This window comes from Propithecus coquereli, unplaced genomic scaffold (assembly GCF_000956105.1).
Source record: "Propithecus coquereli isolate 6110/MARCELLA unplaced genomic scaffold, Pcoq_1.0 Scaffold43, whole genome shotgun sequence".
In the NCBI taxonomy this organism is placed as follows: domain Eukaryota; kingdom Metazoa; phylum Chordata; class Mammalia; order Primates; family Indriidae; genus Propithecus; species Propithecus coquereli.
In genome coordinates this window covers 9,632,109-9,650,847 of record NW_012150063.1, presented here as the reverse complement: position 1 = coordinate 9,650,847, position 18,739 = coordinate 9,632,109, and the positions used below count along the sequence as shown (strand labels likewise).

At 42.4% G+C, this 18,739-nt stretch overlaps 1 protein-coding gene across 4 annotated transcripts in view; it reads left to right on the top strand.

Moving 5' to 3' along the window:
- Window positions 1-18,739, top strand: part of VIT (vitrin) — a 105,482-nt gene that overhangs the window by 9,670 nt on the left and 77,073 nt on the right. For all 4 annotated transcript variants that reach the window (XM_012653837.1, XM_012653836.1, XM_012653835.1 and 1 more), the window contains exon 2: window positions 9,695-9,764. In XM_012653837.1, coding sequence (XP_012509291.1) covers window positions 9,713-9,764 — 52 coding nt within the window. In that variant the 5' untranslated portion in view covers window positions 9,695-9,712. The remainder of the gene's footprint in view (window positions 1-9,694; window positions 9,765-18,739) is intronic.

Sequence of the window (18,739 nt, the reverse complement as noted above, 5' to 3'; positions counted from 1 at the left end):
GATTTTCTCTGACTATAGGTGGTGATCAAAAGTGATGCAGGAGAGAGAAATAAATCCATAAGCAGTTCACACCCTAGTCATCAAAAAAGTACATGTGATATTCATGGGAAATTCCTAGATTGGGACTTCAGTAAGCATAACGTTCTTATAAATATATCAGGAAATAAACCTTCTCATAAATCAAGAGTCTCTCAAGCCCGCGCTATCAGCATGTCCAGCCGGGCAGCTCTCTGCTGTGAGGGGCTGTCCTGTGCATCACAAGATGTTTAGCAGTATCTCTGTCCCTGGCCTCTACCCACCAGATGCCAGTAGCAACTCCCTCCTCTGCCCAAGTTGTGACAACTAAAACCGCCTTAAAATATTATCAAATGTCTCCCGGGATACAAAATCACCCCTGGTTGTGAACTACTGTCATAAATATATGGGGAGACTCCATAGCAACATTCTGACAGCACAGTTTCAAGGTCACCCACTCCTAGTTTTTATCCCCAGAGCATTCCAGACCTTCAGTGGCTGCCACAGCCCAAAGGATTCCTTGTCACGCTTCTTCCCAGAGCCTGGCTTTAGGGTTGGACACAGCCTCCTTAGGGACCCCCAGTTTTGATGTTACCCAAAGACAAGTGCATGGGTCCTTTTCGTTTTAAGTGTTTTCATTTTACTACTAATCATTTTGCAGAAATAGGACATAACTAAAACAACAAACATGAAAAGGGTTTTAATTAAAGCTGCAGGGAACAGAAACCAACTTCAACTGGCTCGAGTAAAAGGGCCCAGAAACATCTATGTCATGCACAGGAGACTGAGTCCAGCTGGATCTCCTTCAGACTGGAAATGGGACCTGGGAAGTGGCCAGAAACTAAGGCGTTTGCTCTCCCCAGGGCCACACGCTTGTCCTCCCCATCTCTTTCTGCCCTCGTCTTATACATCTTACTCAGGGCCCCACGTGACCTGCAGCTTGGCATTCAGTTTTCAAGACTCTGAGAGTCCCAATTCCAAAATCCCAAGGGAGATCTCGATTGGCTTTAGCTATCTTCTCCTGCCAGATCATAGGCCTTGGACCAGCTGAGTCTCTTAAATTCCAGCGAGTGTCGCCTCTGCATCTGACTGCAATGTTCGTGCTGCTTACTTCGGGGATCCTGTGAGACTGAAGTTATAGATGTAACCAGGCTTTGAAAAGTAAAAAGTACTATACAGATAAAGAGTGGAATTTTTATTTTATGATAGTTTTATATAAGAAATCAGAGAATAGTTGGAAATTTACAGTGAAAGCCATGGGAGGAGTTTGGCATAGTAGAGAGAGCACAATATGAAGACAGAGATCTGGGCTGTGTGACTTTGGGCAAGTCACTTCACCACTCTGAATTATAGGAATATAATATCCATTTTACCTCCTCATGGGGCTTTTAGGTGGTTCAAATGAGAAAACACTTAGCTGGTTCGTTGAGAAAACACTCTGCAGGCTCTGTTATCAAGTGCTATTATCACAGTCCTCTCTAGTTAAAACCACTGCACGGACAGGCATTGTGCGTTAGGTGGCAGTTAGCAGTCACCACTGAGCTGCAAGCTGACTGAAAGGGAAATTCATTAGCTCACACAACAGAGAGTCCAGAGCCAGGCCCAGCCTCCAGGTACAAGACAAACCAGAGCTCTTGCTCCATTTCCCTGTGATCCGCTTGCTGCCCTTCTCCTCCTTGGTTCGCTTCGTCCCCAGCCTGACTTTTCTCATGATCACAAGGTGGCTGCCTGTGACCCAGAACAACCTGCTGCCTTCCTTGTTCATTTCCAAAAAGAGAAACAACCTTTCCCTGAAAAATACAGAATTAAAGTCTTTTCTTTCTACCTGTTACAACTCAGGACACAGCTCACCTGGACTAGTAACTAGTACCGATCACCTGAAGAGGGCCCAGTGCCGATGGGCCCAGGCCTGAGGTCCTGGTGCAGTCACTAGTAAGGGGGAGTGTCTGACCATCCTTGCCCCAGACTCGGAAACAGGACCCACCCCGGGGGCTGTGGGTGGGCCAATTCCTCTGAGCCCCTGGGGTTCCCTTAGGAAGGAGGAAGAGGGAAAAGGGATGCTCTGTGTTGGCAACCGACAGTGTGCAGTCCACGTGGCCTGACTCAGAACGCACCTTCACCTACCCTGTGCATCCTTAGGAACCAATACTGAGGAAAGGCAAAATCTCCCCTGCCTTCCTTATCTACTTAGCTTACACTTTTCTGCCAGCATTTATTTACAATTAAAAAGGAAATGAGGGAAGAATTGGAAAGAGAAGAAAAAATGGGGGAAGAAAGTAAAATTACTGTCCTCTCTGGCACGCGCGCGCTCTCTCTCTCTCTCTTTCACAGAATCCTGGGGGATTATAATAGTGACCTCAAGGTGGCCACTGGTGTCATGGTACAGAAAACGCAGTGTTTCGGGCCTAGGCCAGTGGAATATGATCTGTAAAGGTTTATACACAGGTTGAGGCCACCTGCACATTGTAAAGGACCTTGCTAGCGCCAGCCTCCTTTGCCCATCCTCTCTGGATCAACCCCTGTTCATCGGCAAGCCGCTGAGACTTACAGTCAGGCAGAGATGAAGAAAGCAAGGCTGCAGATGTGGCCTCTCCCTATTCAGAGATGTCTGTCCTCAAGGGATTTTTGGCATTTTGGAAATACAGCACAAGCCTCTCATAACCATTAAATGTTTCCAGATGAATACTGGCCCCTTCTACCTCGTGGACAAAGTGTATGGTTGGGTGCTCCCCGATGTAGTGTCATAGATCAGACAAACACCAACATTACATAAATCCTACATGTTCTCTAGGGCAGATTTTTTCCAAGTGAGTGGATCAAGTAAGCCTCTAGGGGGCTTATTAAAAATGATGAATGCAAAAACAAGTTTTAAGCCTTCCACGTCTCCCTATTGCCGACAGGATCAATTCCACATTCTTCAGGCATGACATTCCAGGCCGACATGGCCCCTTCCTTCCTTCCTCTCTAGCAGTCTGATTCCTCTCCCAGCCTGGCTGAGCAACTCCCAGGTCCGGAACCTCCCCTGTGCCTGTGTCCTGTCCTTTCCTCTCCACTCATTCACTGTTTTCCAACCTGCCAGTTAAATTAACCCAAGCCCCGTCCAGTCCCCAGGCCCCGGCCCCAGGCCTATGGCCCACCCACTCTTTCTGCCATCACTGTAAGCCCAGTAGCAGAGGTTCTCAATCCTGGCTGCACGGTAGAGTCACCCGGGGAGCTTTAAAACAATATCGATGCCAACTCAGACCCAGTAGATCACATTGTAGATGAAGCAAGTGCACTTACTTATGAAACGGCGATGGCGAGAGGAGAAATGCAGGACCTCTGGACCGGGAACGTCTGAAACCCAGCTCGTCTTCTTTCCAGCCTTGTGATCTTGGGCAAAGTCCCTAAGGCCTTCTTCCTGCTTATAATTCCTTACCTCTAAAATCAAGGCAAGAAATCGCCCCTACTTCATCAGATGGTTGTGAAGATTAAATGAGCTGCACCCACAGCCGCTCCCCATCGCTGGCATCACTGCCCGAGCCCTGCTCCCCTTGCGGCAGCTGCAGGCCCTCAGAGGAGCGCGACCCAGCTGCAAACTGCGCATGTGACGGATCCGGGTCGCGCTCCCCATGAGAATGCAATGCTGGAGGATCGGAGATGGAGCGGAGGCGGCGACGCCCCACCCCCGTCCGTGGAAAAACTGTCTTCCACGAAACCGGTCCCTGGTGCCCAAAAGGTTGGGGACCGCCGCTCTAGAAGACTCAAAAGTACTTGATGCTAGGACCTGCATCTCGTTCCTCTCTGCCTAGCACATACGACACATGCGAATTTTTTTGAACGATTAATGGATGCCTGAAAGACGAATTTTGACTTTAGGAAATCAGAGAGCTGTAAATAGAAGAGATAGCCCATGAGCTCAAGCTTGGGGATCGCCCTGGGAAAGGCCTGCGAGCGTGGTAAGGCAGGCCAGATAGAACAATGACAGGAGCGTGAGCCAAGGTACACAAGTGCGGGGGGGGAAAGACCAAAAGCCGGGTGCGCTGGGGTCCGAGGAGAGGATTACAGAGAAGAATTGCAGTGAGATGGCGCTGAAAGGTAAGGTGGGCTATTTCATGAAGAGTTTGGACGTTTCACTAAGGAATTTGGGCTCTATTCTGTGCGGAATGAGTGGACTGTGAAGAAGAGTGCTGAGCAGGCGCCCACAGTCAGACCTGTGCTTTAGGACGCCCGTCACTTCCAACTGCAGGGAAGGGTGTCCCGGAGCAAGGAGAAGAGTGGTTAGGAGACGGCTGCAGCTTCTCATCTGATACCAGCATTGTCTGTGTGTGGTCAGTCTTCCCAGCACACCACGGCTTACGAAGCTCTGTGGCCTCCACCTGGTCTCTGTTCATTGAATCGCTGCTAAATTTGGTGGTGGAAGTGACGGTGACAACAATAGCACCTCCTAAGTGCCTCTGCCACGTTGGGGGAGTTTTATCATTGTTCTCTTTTTCTTTATAGTTTATTAATTTCTGACTTATTATCATACATGCACAGGGTAAAGATTTAAATGGAATAAAACAGTAAGACTCCCTCCCATCTCTGAGCACCACTTACACAGTTCTCTTTCCCTGATGCAACCACAGCTACTGATTTCTAGTGAATTCTCCCAAACACATTGCAGGCATAAAGAATATACGTACGTATATTCACCTCACCTTTTTTATTGATATGTAATTGATGTATCATCAACTGTACATATTTAAAGAGTCTGATAAGGAAACTATCACCACATCAAGATAGGAACATATCCATCCCCAAATTTTCCATGTGTCCCCTTGTCATCCTTCCTTCCTGTCCTCTTCCCAGGACTTCCCACTACCTTTCCCCAGGCTCCTGGTTACCACTGATGTGCTCTTTGTTACTATAGACTACTTTACAACGTCTAGATGCAATGTAAATAAAATCAAACAGAATGTACTCCTTTTTTGTCTGGCTTCTTTCACTCAAGATAATTATTTTGAGATGCATCCATGTTGTGTGTATCAATAGTTCATTCCTCCTTATTACTGAGTAGCATTCATTGTATGGATAAACCACAATTTCTGTAAACATTTATCTATTGATAGACTTTTGCATTGTTCCCAGTTTGAGGCTATTACAAATAAAGCTGTTAAAAATATTCATGCACTAGTCTTTGTTTGGACACATGCTTTCATTTCTCTTGGGAAAATACCGAGGAGTGGAATGGCTGCATCCTATGGTAGGAATGCTTGGCTTTTTAACTTTTCAAGATACCACCAAACTATTTTCCAAAGTAGTTGTACCATTTTACATTCCCATTCGTGGTGTATTCCAGTTCTTCCACATCCTCACCAACATTTGGTATGGCCAGTCTTTCTAATTTTCATCATTCTGACTGTGAGTTGCCTTTGCGCACATTGCCACATTCAATTCCCACGTGAACTTGCTTTAATCTCCTCACTTCTTGGTCACCAGTGCTGAATGCAAGCGTTTTTCTCCACTTCTTCTCCCTGTGGTCTTTGTTTTCCCTGTTTAAATTCTTTTTCTCTTTCTTTGTCCTTTTAGTCTTCCTTCACCTTTGACAAAGTACATTCCTCTCATATCTTTCACTGATGAGCAATTTGTTCTCTTATCTGTAAACTTCAAGCATTATGATAAAGAGATCCAAGGAAAAGTCCATTTTGCTTTTTAGATCTCAACAGGATGCAACGTGCATATCATTTTATATGCAACAGGGGGTAGAGACAGGGGTGCAGGACGAGGAATCATGAAACCTGGGCTTGACCTTGGGTATGTGACTTCTAATAAGTCACTCAGCCACTGCAGACTTCAGTTTATCTTTAAAATGAACATTATGATGCATCCACTGCATCCCACAGAAGTTTACTGTGAAGAACAAGTTCATATTTACTATTTTCTCAACAAACATGTATTGTTGCACCCATTACCAAGCACTATTCCAGGTTCTAAAAACTGAACAGTGAACAAGACAGACAAATGGAGCTCACATTCTAGACATGCACATGATGCAGCTTTATTTTAAAAACTGTGAAGAACCACAAAAAATAAAGCAATATTAGTATATATTACCAACTTGCTCTCTCCTAACTCTGGGCAACAGGAGATCTAATTAAACTGGCTATGCTAATCTACTTACACGAATGCATACTCTTCTTTCACAACCAGGCTTCATTTTCCTCACCAGAACTTCATGTTTGGGACTATTTGTATTCACCTCCCAGCACAGTCCATTAATTTATGAATCAGTAACACATTCTTTTGGCAGTCCCTATTGTTCAGTTTTTGTTAGAACCCTGGTGGGCACAGGAATTAAGGCTCCGATGTCACTGTGTGCCCCATGGCTCCCTGACATTGGACCGCCTGCAAAAACTGCTTAATGGTGCAGGTGGCAGTCCTCATTCCCAGCCTGGGAAATGGCTGAGTGACGGTTTGAATTTTTTTTTTCCACACATTTCAAAAGGCACATTAACATTTTAAGTGGGCCTCTTTCCCTGTTCCTCCCCAGCAAACTAGCAGACCTACAGTTTAGCTTATATCTCCCAATGAACCTACCAATCACCTCCCAATTGCCTTTAGTTCATATCACCAGTGAATTTAGCAGTTCTCTCCCAATTGCCTTTTGCCACAACCTCTACTATTTTATAGAGTGCCTATAGGTTTAATCTCCACATTCTGTTGCAAATAAAGTCAGCTCTTTGCGGGGAAAAAAACACCCTTTTAAGTGTATGAGTAAATGGAGCAAGCAAGGACGGAAATTGCAGTGGTGAGAAAGAAGCATCAAAACATTCTGGTTCCAAGAGACCACAGCGATCCTGGTCAGTTTCCACTGCCCGTGAGTCAGCACTTGGGTGATATCCCCTCTGGGCTTAGAGCGTTTCCTGGAATCCAGTTGGTTTTTATCCATCCATCCCAACATATAAAGGTCATGTCCATTGTGACTTCTAAAGTTGTAGGACACATCTGAGAACACTTAGGGTTAGTTGTTGGTTGACAATCAATAATATCAATAATGTTTTATTCATTTCTTTTTATTGAGATATAATTCACATACCATAAAAACACCATTTAAAGTATATAATGCAGTAGTTTTTAGTGTATTCACAAGATTATCTTCCCTTTGTTTCCTTTATTTATTTCCTAGGGAAGAGGGAGAGCCCTCATTACTCACACTTTGATCCAACACATAGTTACCGAGCACCTAAAAAGTAAAAAAAAAAAAAAAACAAAAACAAAAACAAATACACACAAAAAAACCTGACCTGATGGAGCCTGCATTCTACTGGGGAACACAAACAATAATGAAATAAAATAAGTCAATTATAGAGTATGTCAGAGGTGATAAGTAAATGGAGGAAAAGACAGCAGGAAAAGGATAGGGTCTATCAGTCGGCAATGGGTAAGAGGGGAATTTCGATCTTAAATTGGATAGCTAGGGAATGTCTCCCGAACAGGTAACATTTAAACAAAGATTTCAAAGAAATGAGGGAGCAAGTGATGTGCTCACGTGGGGGATGGGCATCCAGGCAGAGGAAACAGTAGTACAGTAAGTGCAGAGATCCCGAGGTGAGAGGAGAGTTCCAGAAACAGCCAAGAGGACAATGTGGCTGGAACTTACTGAGTGAGGAGGAGAATGGTGGGAAAGAGATCCGAAAGGTCAGTGGTGGACAAATCAAGTAGGATCTTGAGCCACTTGTAGAAACGTTAGCTTTTGTTCTGAGGAAGGTGGGAGCCACTGTACGGTTTTGAGGCAAGAAATGCCATGAACCGACTCACTTTGAGCAGGATCATGCTGGCTGCTGTGTGGACTGCAGAGGGCAAAGGATGAAGGAGACAGCATAGTCAGGGGGCTGAGTGCAATCATCCAGGTGGGATCGGGTGGAGCCTGGACCAGGTGGCAATGGTGACGATGGTAAGACACGGTGGATTCTAGATACCTTATGAATGCAGAGCCAAGAGGCATGGCTGATGGGTAAGATGAGGGGCAGGAGAGAAAGAGAAGCCCAGGATGACTCAGATGAGATCTGCAGTGCTGAGTGGTGACAGCCAATTGGTGCAGCGGGGTAGGTGGGTCCAGCGGGGCAGCTTGTCACACCATTTATCCCATAGGAAAGTTAATTGAACATTTAGGCTTGAAGACATGTAAATTGTTCTGGAGTTTTTCAAATTAATAAAAAATAAATAATTACTTGTTATCACACTATTTCCAAAATATAATTCAGCTATTTAAACATCAAGCTGCCAAATAGATTGCATGTATGGTTTTATTTCTATTTTGAAGTTAACAACCGTTACTTAATAAGTGGCCAACTACCCTAATTGGGAAATTTAACACACTGCAGTTGTTGCTGGAAATTAGCAAAGTGATCAGTTCTGTTTAGGGGTTACTTTTGCTGTCTAATGTAATTGTTGGTAAGAAAGCTTTCATACACTAAACAGTTTTAAGTTAATTGCATCACGCACTTGTATTACTATCTCAACCACAATCTAATAATTGCTTTTTGTTAATAAACTCTGCATAGCACTGTATCTATATATTGGATATAGGCTTGTACTGGACCTAGCTAGTACCAGATTGACCTAATCTATTTCCAAATCTCCATTTAGTGACATCACTTTGGTGGCTTCAAAATCAGCCAATGTAGGAGGATTTACACCACAGAAATTGACAAACTACAAATGAGGGCTTTTTTTCATAGAAGAGGTTTACAAGTGCACTAATGGGTATAGCAGAGGGTAGAGCCATGAATGCTGGCTTTAGGCCACACAGCAGTGGCACAGGAGGGAAAGGATACAGTGGGAGCCATCTGCCCCAGGGGAGGAGTGTTTTACTAGCATTGATATTGTTTAAAATTGCTAGCTCACAAGAATGTGATTACTATGCATATTAAGATTTAAAAAGCCCTACTCTAAACTGCTGGTTCTCGAACGTGGCTGCATGTTGGAATTACCTAAGGAGTTTTTAAAAGCTTAATACCTAGACCCCACCCCAAGAGATTCTGCTTCAGTTGATCTGGGGTGTAGCCTGAGCACCAGGATTTTTTTTTAACTCCCTGATGACACTAATCTGCAGCAAAGTTTGAAAACCACTGCTCGATAAACTTCTCCTTATACTCTCCTCTGAGGCCTTAATACTCTCTTAGGCGATCAATGTTGTGCTTATTCGTGTCCACATATGTTTTCCCATTTCTACTAAATTGTAATCCTTTTAGGAGTGAGAACTGTTTTTTAATTAAATTTTATCACTTTCTTCCTAACAAAACAGCCATATAATAGGAGTTTAATACATATTTATTGAATGAATGATGAATGATTTATTTGTAATCTAAAAAATGTTTTCTCAATACCATAAATGTGGCTTTTGTCCTAATTTGAAGACTAGTTGGACATATACTTGAAATTGTGGAGTTATTTCCTCTTTCTAAACAAAGACCAAATCTCTGAAGAATCAGAGGCTGGTATCTAGAATGCACTTTCTAACTGTGAATAGATTCTCTGGGCACCAGCATGGCTGGCCACTGCCATCTTTAGGAGCTGCTTACAGAAATCTGCAGCTTGGAGTCCTAAGACTCCAGGGGGCAAAGCAAAATGATGCAGCCCAAACCCACAAACTCCATGCATCCAATTGAGAACTCCTGGCTGAAATATGATAACGTTATTGTTTCTTCCTCTCCAGGGTGCCATTTTGATATTTATGGGGACTGTTGTTCTCACTATGAAGGCATCTGTTATTGAAATGTTCCTTGGTAAGTACTTTTATATACATATCTGGATACCCTTCTAACATTTTCCTAAGATCCAAGGAATCTGGCCAAGAAAAATTTTAAGTCAAGACAGAGCGTATAAACAATACAGTGTATCTTTTTAGGATAAACATTTTGGAAAGATGTTTAAGTGAGAATGTTAAGCATAGATCAAATTCAGGATGCATGTGTATATATATTAATACTTTTATATATAGCAAATACTGTATGCGTATTACACATATGTCTCTATTACATATTACACTCACATATATACACACATATCTTTATGTGTATTCTTTAGCAACTAGCAAATATTTCAGATGCAGTATATTTGCAGATTGTGATTTAGGGATCTTCTCGTTCCTTAGTTGTACACAAAAAAATTCTAGCTACTGACACGGCTTTAATTGTACCACTGGCGACATACTTCTAGAGATGAAACACTTTAAACTTAATCCATTATCACCGCAGAATGAATTGTGGACAGGCCCTCAAGGAGCAGTAGGTAGACTAGAAGAGGGACATGCTGTTGGGTAGGAATAAGCCCAAGGGTAATCTTCTGTTAAGCTTGGCCTCATTGTTTCGTGGCCTTCTCAGGTAAAGTGATCCTGTGGGTCACCGTGAAACTATTGCCAGAGAAGGGCGCAAAGACCTTTCAGTAGTCTATATTCATTTGCTAGGGCTGCTGTAACAAAATGTCACAAACTGGGTGGCTTAGAACAATAACAATCTATTCTCTCCCAGTTCTGGCAACTAGAAGTCCAAAACCAAGGTGCTGGCAGGGTTGGTCCCTTCAGAGGGCTGTGAGAAAGAAATCTCTCCTAGCTTCTGGTGGTTTACTGGCACTCTTTGGTGTTTCTTGGCTTGTACACGCATCACTCCAATCTCTGCCTTTGTCTTCATGTCGGATTCTCCCTGTGTGTGCATGTCTGTCTCCAAATTCTCCCTTTTTATAATGACATCAGCCTAGGAGATTAGGAGCCCACCCTACTCCAGGATGACCCCATCCTAACTTAACTAATTCTATCCATAATAAGCCTATTTCCAAATAAGTTCATATTCTAAGATACTGGGGGTTAAAAGGTGAACATAGGAATTTGGGGGGGACATAATTCAACCCATAGCACAGTGAAAATGTTCAAAGTCTGTTCAGAGGGAGTATATATGGCAGACTTGGGGACTGGAAGGGAAGGTAACACAGCTGGGGAGGCGAGGGTGCTCTAGGTGTGGTGGAAGGAGCACTAGACCAGGACTCAGAGGGAGGACATGGGTTTTAGTCCTGACTCCACTATCAACTTGCTAATTTTGGCAAGTTGTGCCTCCTCTCAGAGCCTCCTGTAAATTTTATGGTTGAGCTGGTAATCACCAGCACTCAGCAAAATGGCTACCAGGGAGCTAGGGCAGCTCTGTCCAACCCATATGTCTGTCAGCTAGGCCACCCTCTCCTGGAGGAGAGCACCACTATCCCTAGCTCCTGTCAGGTGGACATGAGAAGCCCCTGGGCCAGGAGCCCTCCCACACCATTGCTGTTGTCCTTGGGGACTGGGCAAGGTCCAAGGGTCAGCCACCCCAACACTGCCTCTACAATTGTTCTAGATGCCTGGCTAGCTATAGTAAATAAAGGGTTGGCCAGTACACTGGGTAACAGTCACATTGAAAGCCCAGGGTCCTTCATTTCCACCTTGCCCTTTTGATAGGCTACCTTTCTTCTCATAATAACCTACAGGTTAGAAGGTTCCTAATACAGGAATGGGTGGGGCATTGGGGCAAGGGGTTAGGAATAGGATTTGGTAAAACAAATGAAACATAACAGACACTGAGGCCATTTTATACTCTTCTGTCTTCCCCAGTATCACAGGACCAATAAGGGAGACCTGGCTGTCCTTCTTCATGGCCTGCCTTTCTCAGCCTGTTCTTTCCCCTCTGGGTTGCTCATTCAGATAGCAGGGAATAAAAGTAGAAAGAGAAGACTCCTGTGCCTTAACACAATAAAGGCCATATATGACAAGCCCACTGCTAACATCATACTCAACAGGGAAAAGCTAAAAGTTTTTCCTCTAAGATCAAGAACAAGACAAGGATGCCCATTCTAATCACTTCTATTCAACATAGTACTAGAAGTCCTAGCCAGAGCAATTAGGCAAGAAAAAGAAACAACATTATGCAAATTAAAAAGGGAGAAGTAAAATCGTCTCTGCAGATGATATGATCATGATCTTATGTATAGAAAACCCTAAGGAGTCCACCAAAAACTTGTTAGAACTAATAAATGAATTCAGTAAAGTTAAAGGACACAAAATCAACATATAAAAATCAGTGGTATTTCTATACACTAACAATTAATTATCTGAAAAAGAAATTAAGAAAACAATCCCATTTACAATAGCATCAAAAAAATACTTAGGAATAAATTTAACCATGGAGGTGAAAGATCTGTACACTGAAAACTATAAAACACTGATGAGAGAAATTAAAGAAAACACAACTAAATGGAAAGATATCCATGTTCATGGATTGGAAGAATTAATATTATTAAAATGTCTATATTACCCAAAGCAACCTACAGATTCAATGCAATGCCTATCAAAATTCCAATGGCATTTTTTCACAGAAATAGAAAAAAAATCCTAAAATTCATATAGAACCACAAAAGACTCCAAATAGCCAAAGAAATCCTCAACAAAAACAACAAAGGTGGGGGCATCATAATACCTAATTTCAAAATACCACAAAGCTATAGTAATCAAAACAGCTTTGTATTGGCATAAAAACAAACACATAAACGAATGGAACAGATTAGATAGTCCAGAAATAAATCCATGCATTTATGTTCAATTGATCTTTAACAAAGGTATCAAGAACACACAATGGGGAAAGAATATTCTCTTCAATAAATGATGTTGAGAAAATGGGAATCCATGTGCAAAAGAATGAAATTAGACCCTTATCTCACACCATATACAAAAATCAACTCAAAATGGGTGAAAGACTTAAGCATAAGACCTGAAACTGTAAAACTGCTAAAAGAAAACATAAGGAAAACACTTCTTGACATTGGTCTGGACAATGGCTTTTTTGCATATGGCCCTAAATGCACAGGTGACAAAAGCAAAAGTAAACAAATAGTATCACATCAAACTAAAAAGCTTTGGCACAACAAAGGAAGCAATCAACAGAGTAAAGAGATAATCTATGGAATGGGAGAAAATATTTGCAAACCATATATTTGATAAGGGTTAATGTTAACATCCACAATATATAAAGAACTCAAACAACTCAACAGCAAGAGAACAAATAACTTGATTTTAAAAATGGACAAAGGATAGTAACAGACATTTCTCAAAAGAAGACATACGAACGGTCAACAGGTATATGAAAAATTGCTCAACGTCACCAATCGTGAGGGAAATGCAAATTAAAGCCACAGTGAGATATCATTTCACATCTTAGCATGGCTATTATCAAAATGACAAAAGATATTAATAACAAGTGTTGGCAAGGATGTGGAGAAAAGATAACCCTTGTAAATTGTTAGTGAGAATGTAAATTAGTACAGCCATATAGAAAACAATATGGAGGTTCCTCAAAAACTTAAAAATAGAATTACCATATGATCCCACAATCACCCATCTGGGTATACGTCCGAAGGAAATGAAATCAGTATGTTGAAGTGATATGTGCACTCCCAAGTTCACTTCAGCATTATTCACAATAGCCGAGAGATGAATCAACCTAAGTGTACATCAGTGGATGAATAGATAAAGCAAATGGGTATATATGCAATGGAATATTACTCAGCCTTAAAAAGGAAAGAAATTCTACCATTCGTGACATGAATGAACCTGGAGAATATTATACTAAGTGAAATAAGCCACACACAGAAAGACAGATACTATATGATCTCACTTATATACCACATAGAATCTAAAAAAAGTCAAACTCATGGAAGCAGAGAGTAGAATGGTAGGTTGCCAGGGGAAGTGAGGTGTGGGAAATAGGAAGATGTTGCTCAAAGGGTACAAATTTCAACTATAAGATAAATAAGTTCTGGGAATTTAACTTACAGCATGATGACTATAGTTTATAATACTGTATTTTTTTTATAAGGGGTGGAGGGGATGTGAGGAGGGGTGTTCAGTTGCCTTGTTTTTTGTTGTTGTTGAGACAGAGTCTCCCTCTGTCACCCTGGGTAGAGTGCAGTGGTGTCATTGTAGCTCACTGCAACTTCCAACTCCTGGGCTCTAAGCAATCCTCCTGCTTCAGCGTCCTGGGTAGCTGGGACTACAGGCACGAGCCACAATGCCCAGCTGGGATTTTTTTTTCTTTCTTTCTTTTTGGTAGAGGTGGGATCTCATTCTTGCTCAGGCTGGTCTCAAACTCCTGAGCTCAAGCAATCCTCCCACCTTGGCCTCCCAGAGTGCTAGGATCACAGGCGTGAGCCACCACGCCCAGCCTATAATACTGTATTGTTTACTTGAAATTTGCTAAGAGAGTAAATCTAAAATGTTCTCACTACAAAAAAAAAATTAAGTATGTGAGATCTGTGGTCCCCAGTCCCTGGGCCATGGACCAGTACCGGCCTGTGGCCTATTAGGAATTGGGCCGCACAGCAGGAGGTGAGCAGCAGGTGAGTAAGTGAAGCTTCATCTGTATTTACAGCTGCTTCCCATCACTCACATCACCGCCTGAGCTCCACCTCCTTTCAGATCGGCAGCAGCATTAGATTCTCACAGGAATATGAATCCTGCTGTAAACTGTGCATGTGAGGGATCTAGGTTGCGCGGTCCTTATAAGAATCTAATGCCTGATGATCTGAGGTGGAGCTGAGGCAGTGATGCTAGCACCGGGGAGTGGCTGCAAATACAGATTATCATTAGCAGAGAGGTTTGACTGCACAGAGACCATAATAAATTATTTGCTTGCAGACTCATATCAAAACCCTATCAGTGACAATGAAGGTAAGTGACAATTAAGCTGCATCTGGTGGCAGGCTTTATAATGGCAAGTGAGTTGACGTACTTCAACTGTACAGCTGCATCTGGTGGCAGGCTTTAAGTCAGAAGCTGACACTTATTTTAGTCCACACATGGCCTGCCCATTATTTTATTTACCACTTCCATCTGCACCTCACTCCTGCACTGTACACTTGTCTCAGAGTTTTGGTACACCCACGAGCTAACCCTAGCAAAAATGAATAAAAAACAAATGTCTCCGGAGAGCTTCTTTGAAAAGGTGGAAAGACCCAATAATGAGACAGCAGAAGACTCTAAGACTGCCAACAAAGTGAAAGCTGCACTTGAAAGAAAATACCAAGAGTCCTACTTAAATTACGGGTTCATTGCAACAGGTGATTCACATTCTCCAAGCCTACTTTGTATGACACGTGGCGACCAGCTATCCAACGAAGCCATGAAACCTTGAAAACTGCTTCACCACATAGAGACCAAACGCCCTGCATTGAAAGACAAGCCTTTGGAGTTTTTCAAAAGAAAAAAATGTGAACACATAGAACAGAAGCAATTACTGAAGGCCACCACTTCATCAACCGTGTCTGCACTGAGAGCATCATTCTTAGTGGCTAACCGCATTGCTAAAGCTAAGAAGCCCTTTACTATTGGGGAAGAGTTGATCCTGCCTGCTGCCAAGGATATTTGCCATAAACAATTAGGAGAGGCTGCAGTTCAAAATGTGGCATGTGTTCCTCTTTCAGCTAGCTCTGTAACTAGACAAATTGATGAAATGGCAGAGGTTATTGAGGCACAATTGTTAGAGACAATAAATGAGTCACCGTGGTTCGCAATCCAGGTTGATGAGTCTACTGATGTTGACAATACGACAACAATGCTTGTTTTTGTGCAATATATTTTTCAAGAGGATGCGCATGGGGATATGTTATGTGCACTTTTGTTGCCAACCAACACCACAGCTGCAGAGCTATTCAAGTCTTTGAATGATTACATATCAGGAAAACTGAATTGTTCATTGTGTGTCGGTATATGCACAGATGGAGCAGCTGCCATGACTGGATGGTTTTCTGGTTTCACTACTTGGATCAAGGAGGTCACTTCTGCATGTGAGTCTACGTACGGTGTCATCCATAGAGAAATGCTGGCTAGCCAAAAAATGCCACCTGAACTAAACAACATTTTTCAGGATGTGATTAAAGTTATCAAGTACATTAAAGTACATGCCCTTAACTCATGTCTGTTCACACAGCTCTGTGAGGAGAAGAACACAGAGCATACATGTCTTCTCTCATACACAGAAGTGAGATGGCTTTCTAAAGGTGGATCACTGGCCAGAGTTTAGGAGTTATGAGAGCCATTCCAGAGATTTCTTTTAGAAAAACAGTCACCACTGGCAGCACATTCAGTGACACAGAATTGGTCACAAAACTTGCTTACTTGTGTGACGTATTCAACCTGCTCAATGAACTCAATCTGTCACTTCAGGGGAGAACGACAACTGTGGTCAAGTTGGCAGATGAAGTGGCTGCGTTCAAAGCCAAACTGGAATTATGGGGGCAATGAGTGAACATTGGGATTTTTGACATGATTCAAACATGAGCAGAGATTTTGAAAGAGACTGAGCCAGGACCTTCTTTCTCCCAGCTGGTGCATGATCACCTATCTCAGCTCTCAAAACAGCGTGAGCATTACCTCCCAACCACAAAGGACCCCTGAACTGGGAAGGAATGGATCTTAGACCCATTTGTGAATAAGCCAGGGGAATTGACTTTGTGCTAGAAGAGGATCAACTGCTTGAGACTGCCAATGACGGTGGCCTTAAAAGTATGTTTGAGACAACATCAAATCTCCATATGTTCTGGATTAAAGTCAAGGCAGAATATCCTTAGATTGCCACAAAAGCACTGAAAAGCCTGCTTCCATTTCCAACATCCTACCTTGGGTGAAGCTGGGTTTTCTGCAGTGACAGCAACCAAAACGAGATTACGGAGTAGACTGGACATAAACAACACACTTTGGTGTCACTGTCTCCCATCACCTCCAGATGGGACCATCTAGTTGCAGGGAAACAAGCTCAGGGCTCCCATTGATTTTGCGTTATGGTGAGTTGTATAATTATTTCCTTATATAGTACAATGGAATAATTATAGAAATAAAGTGCACAATAAATGTAATGTGCTTGAACAATCCCAAAACCATCCCCCACCCCCAGTCAAGGCTGGGGACCGCTGTGTGAGATGATGGAGATGTTAATTAACTTGATTTAATCATTCCACTATATACACATATATCAAAATACTATGTATGCCATAAATATATACAATTTTTATTTGTCAATTATACTTTAATAAAGCTGGAGGGGAAATAATAAATCAAGCTATTAATGAAAAAATGAGACTCTTGTTCATAAATTCCCTTCTCTAAGTCCTCACACACCTGACTCCCTGCCGTCTCCTCTGCCCACTTGTCTCTGTCCCATGGCCACTTCCTTAAGTTCCCCGTGATCCCTCCTCTGGGCTCTGTCATGGCCTCCCTCCCCCAAATCGTTACCCCTCTAACTCACTCTCCACCATGCCCCTATTAATCTCTTAAGGCCTGATCACCACTGTCTTGCCCTCTTGATTGAAACTCCTCAGTGTTTTCCCTTGGCCTCTAGGATGGAGTCCAAGTTTACTAAAGTACTTTGTGTGCACGCAAGGCCTATCTGATACAGCTCTTGGTCACTCCCCACACCCCCAATCCTGACACCAAACTTCTAATTTCCCTGAGGGCCACATCATTGCTCATCTCCAGGCCTTTTAGCATGCTGTTCCCTTTCCTGGAATGCTGTTCCTCCCACTCCAGGACACCCCACACCCTCACAAACCCTGTTTGTCCTCCAGGAAGCTTCTCTCCATCTCCATAGGTTGGGCCATCATCCTATGCACCCCTGGGTGCCCTGTATTTGTTCTCATCGTGGCTGCATCATACTGGCCTTGTCAGTGGTCTGGCTCCCTAAACACTGTAAACTCACTGAGGGCAGGAGCTGTGTCCTGCTCATTGTTGTATCTCCAGTGCTCAGCACATATCATAGGCACTCAAGAAATATTGCTAAATAAATAACTGCCCTTAGGGTTGCTGGATTTTTAAGGTACCAGAGCCATCCAATGATTTTCCCCAAAGCCCTCTAAATTAACATCGATTAAGTGTTTAATTCATTTATAGCAGAGCTAGCATGCTTGTTTTAGATATGTTTAAATGTGTGATAGAGCAGAATTTTATCTCACTCATTGTTATTGCAGTACCATCAACCACGTGCACTTAGGAGTAAGTGAGTGGAACAAACAGGCTACAAAATCATTCCTAACGTAGCCAGCAAACTTGCATTCTGATTCCAACTTCTGGGCCCAAATGGCTGTAGCTTTAGCCAAGGTGTTAACTTTGATCTCAGTTTCCTTTCTATAAAATAAAGGATGACCTTGAAAGCTCCTCCCAGATTTAAATATTCTATGATTTGAAGCATAATTTTATGATTTATATGATTATAGAGAATAATAAGTCATACCTTTGCTAGGAAGTTCTGACTTCTTTAATGCTAAATATTTTATTGAGTACATAATCCCAAATTAAAGCATTAAGGAAACTTGAACTGTTTTAAAATGATCTGCTTTATAAATCAGTTTTCAAGGAGCCATTGTGAATATTACCTCTATATTGAGGCGTTCTAAAAAGATCTAATGAGAAGGTTATGGGCTAAAATGAAGCATTTCTCTAAAAGTTCAAGGCACATAATAAGTATTCAGTAAGTACTTACTGACTTGGTCATTGAGTAGATGTTCTGGAACTTCATGTCTTTTCTTGAAAGTAGATGGATTCTGATTAAAATTCATTACTGACAGGAAAACTGGAAAACATGAGCACAGATAAATCATGCCAATAATTTTAGAAACCATTTTTCATTATCACAAATCCATATGATTTCAATATAACCAAATTTTAAAAATTATATTTTTCTAATTGTAAAAGAAA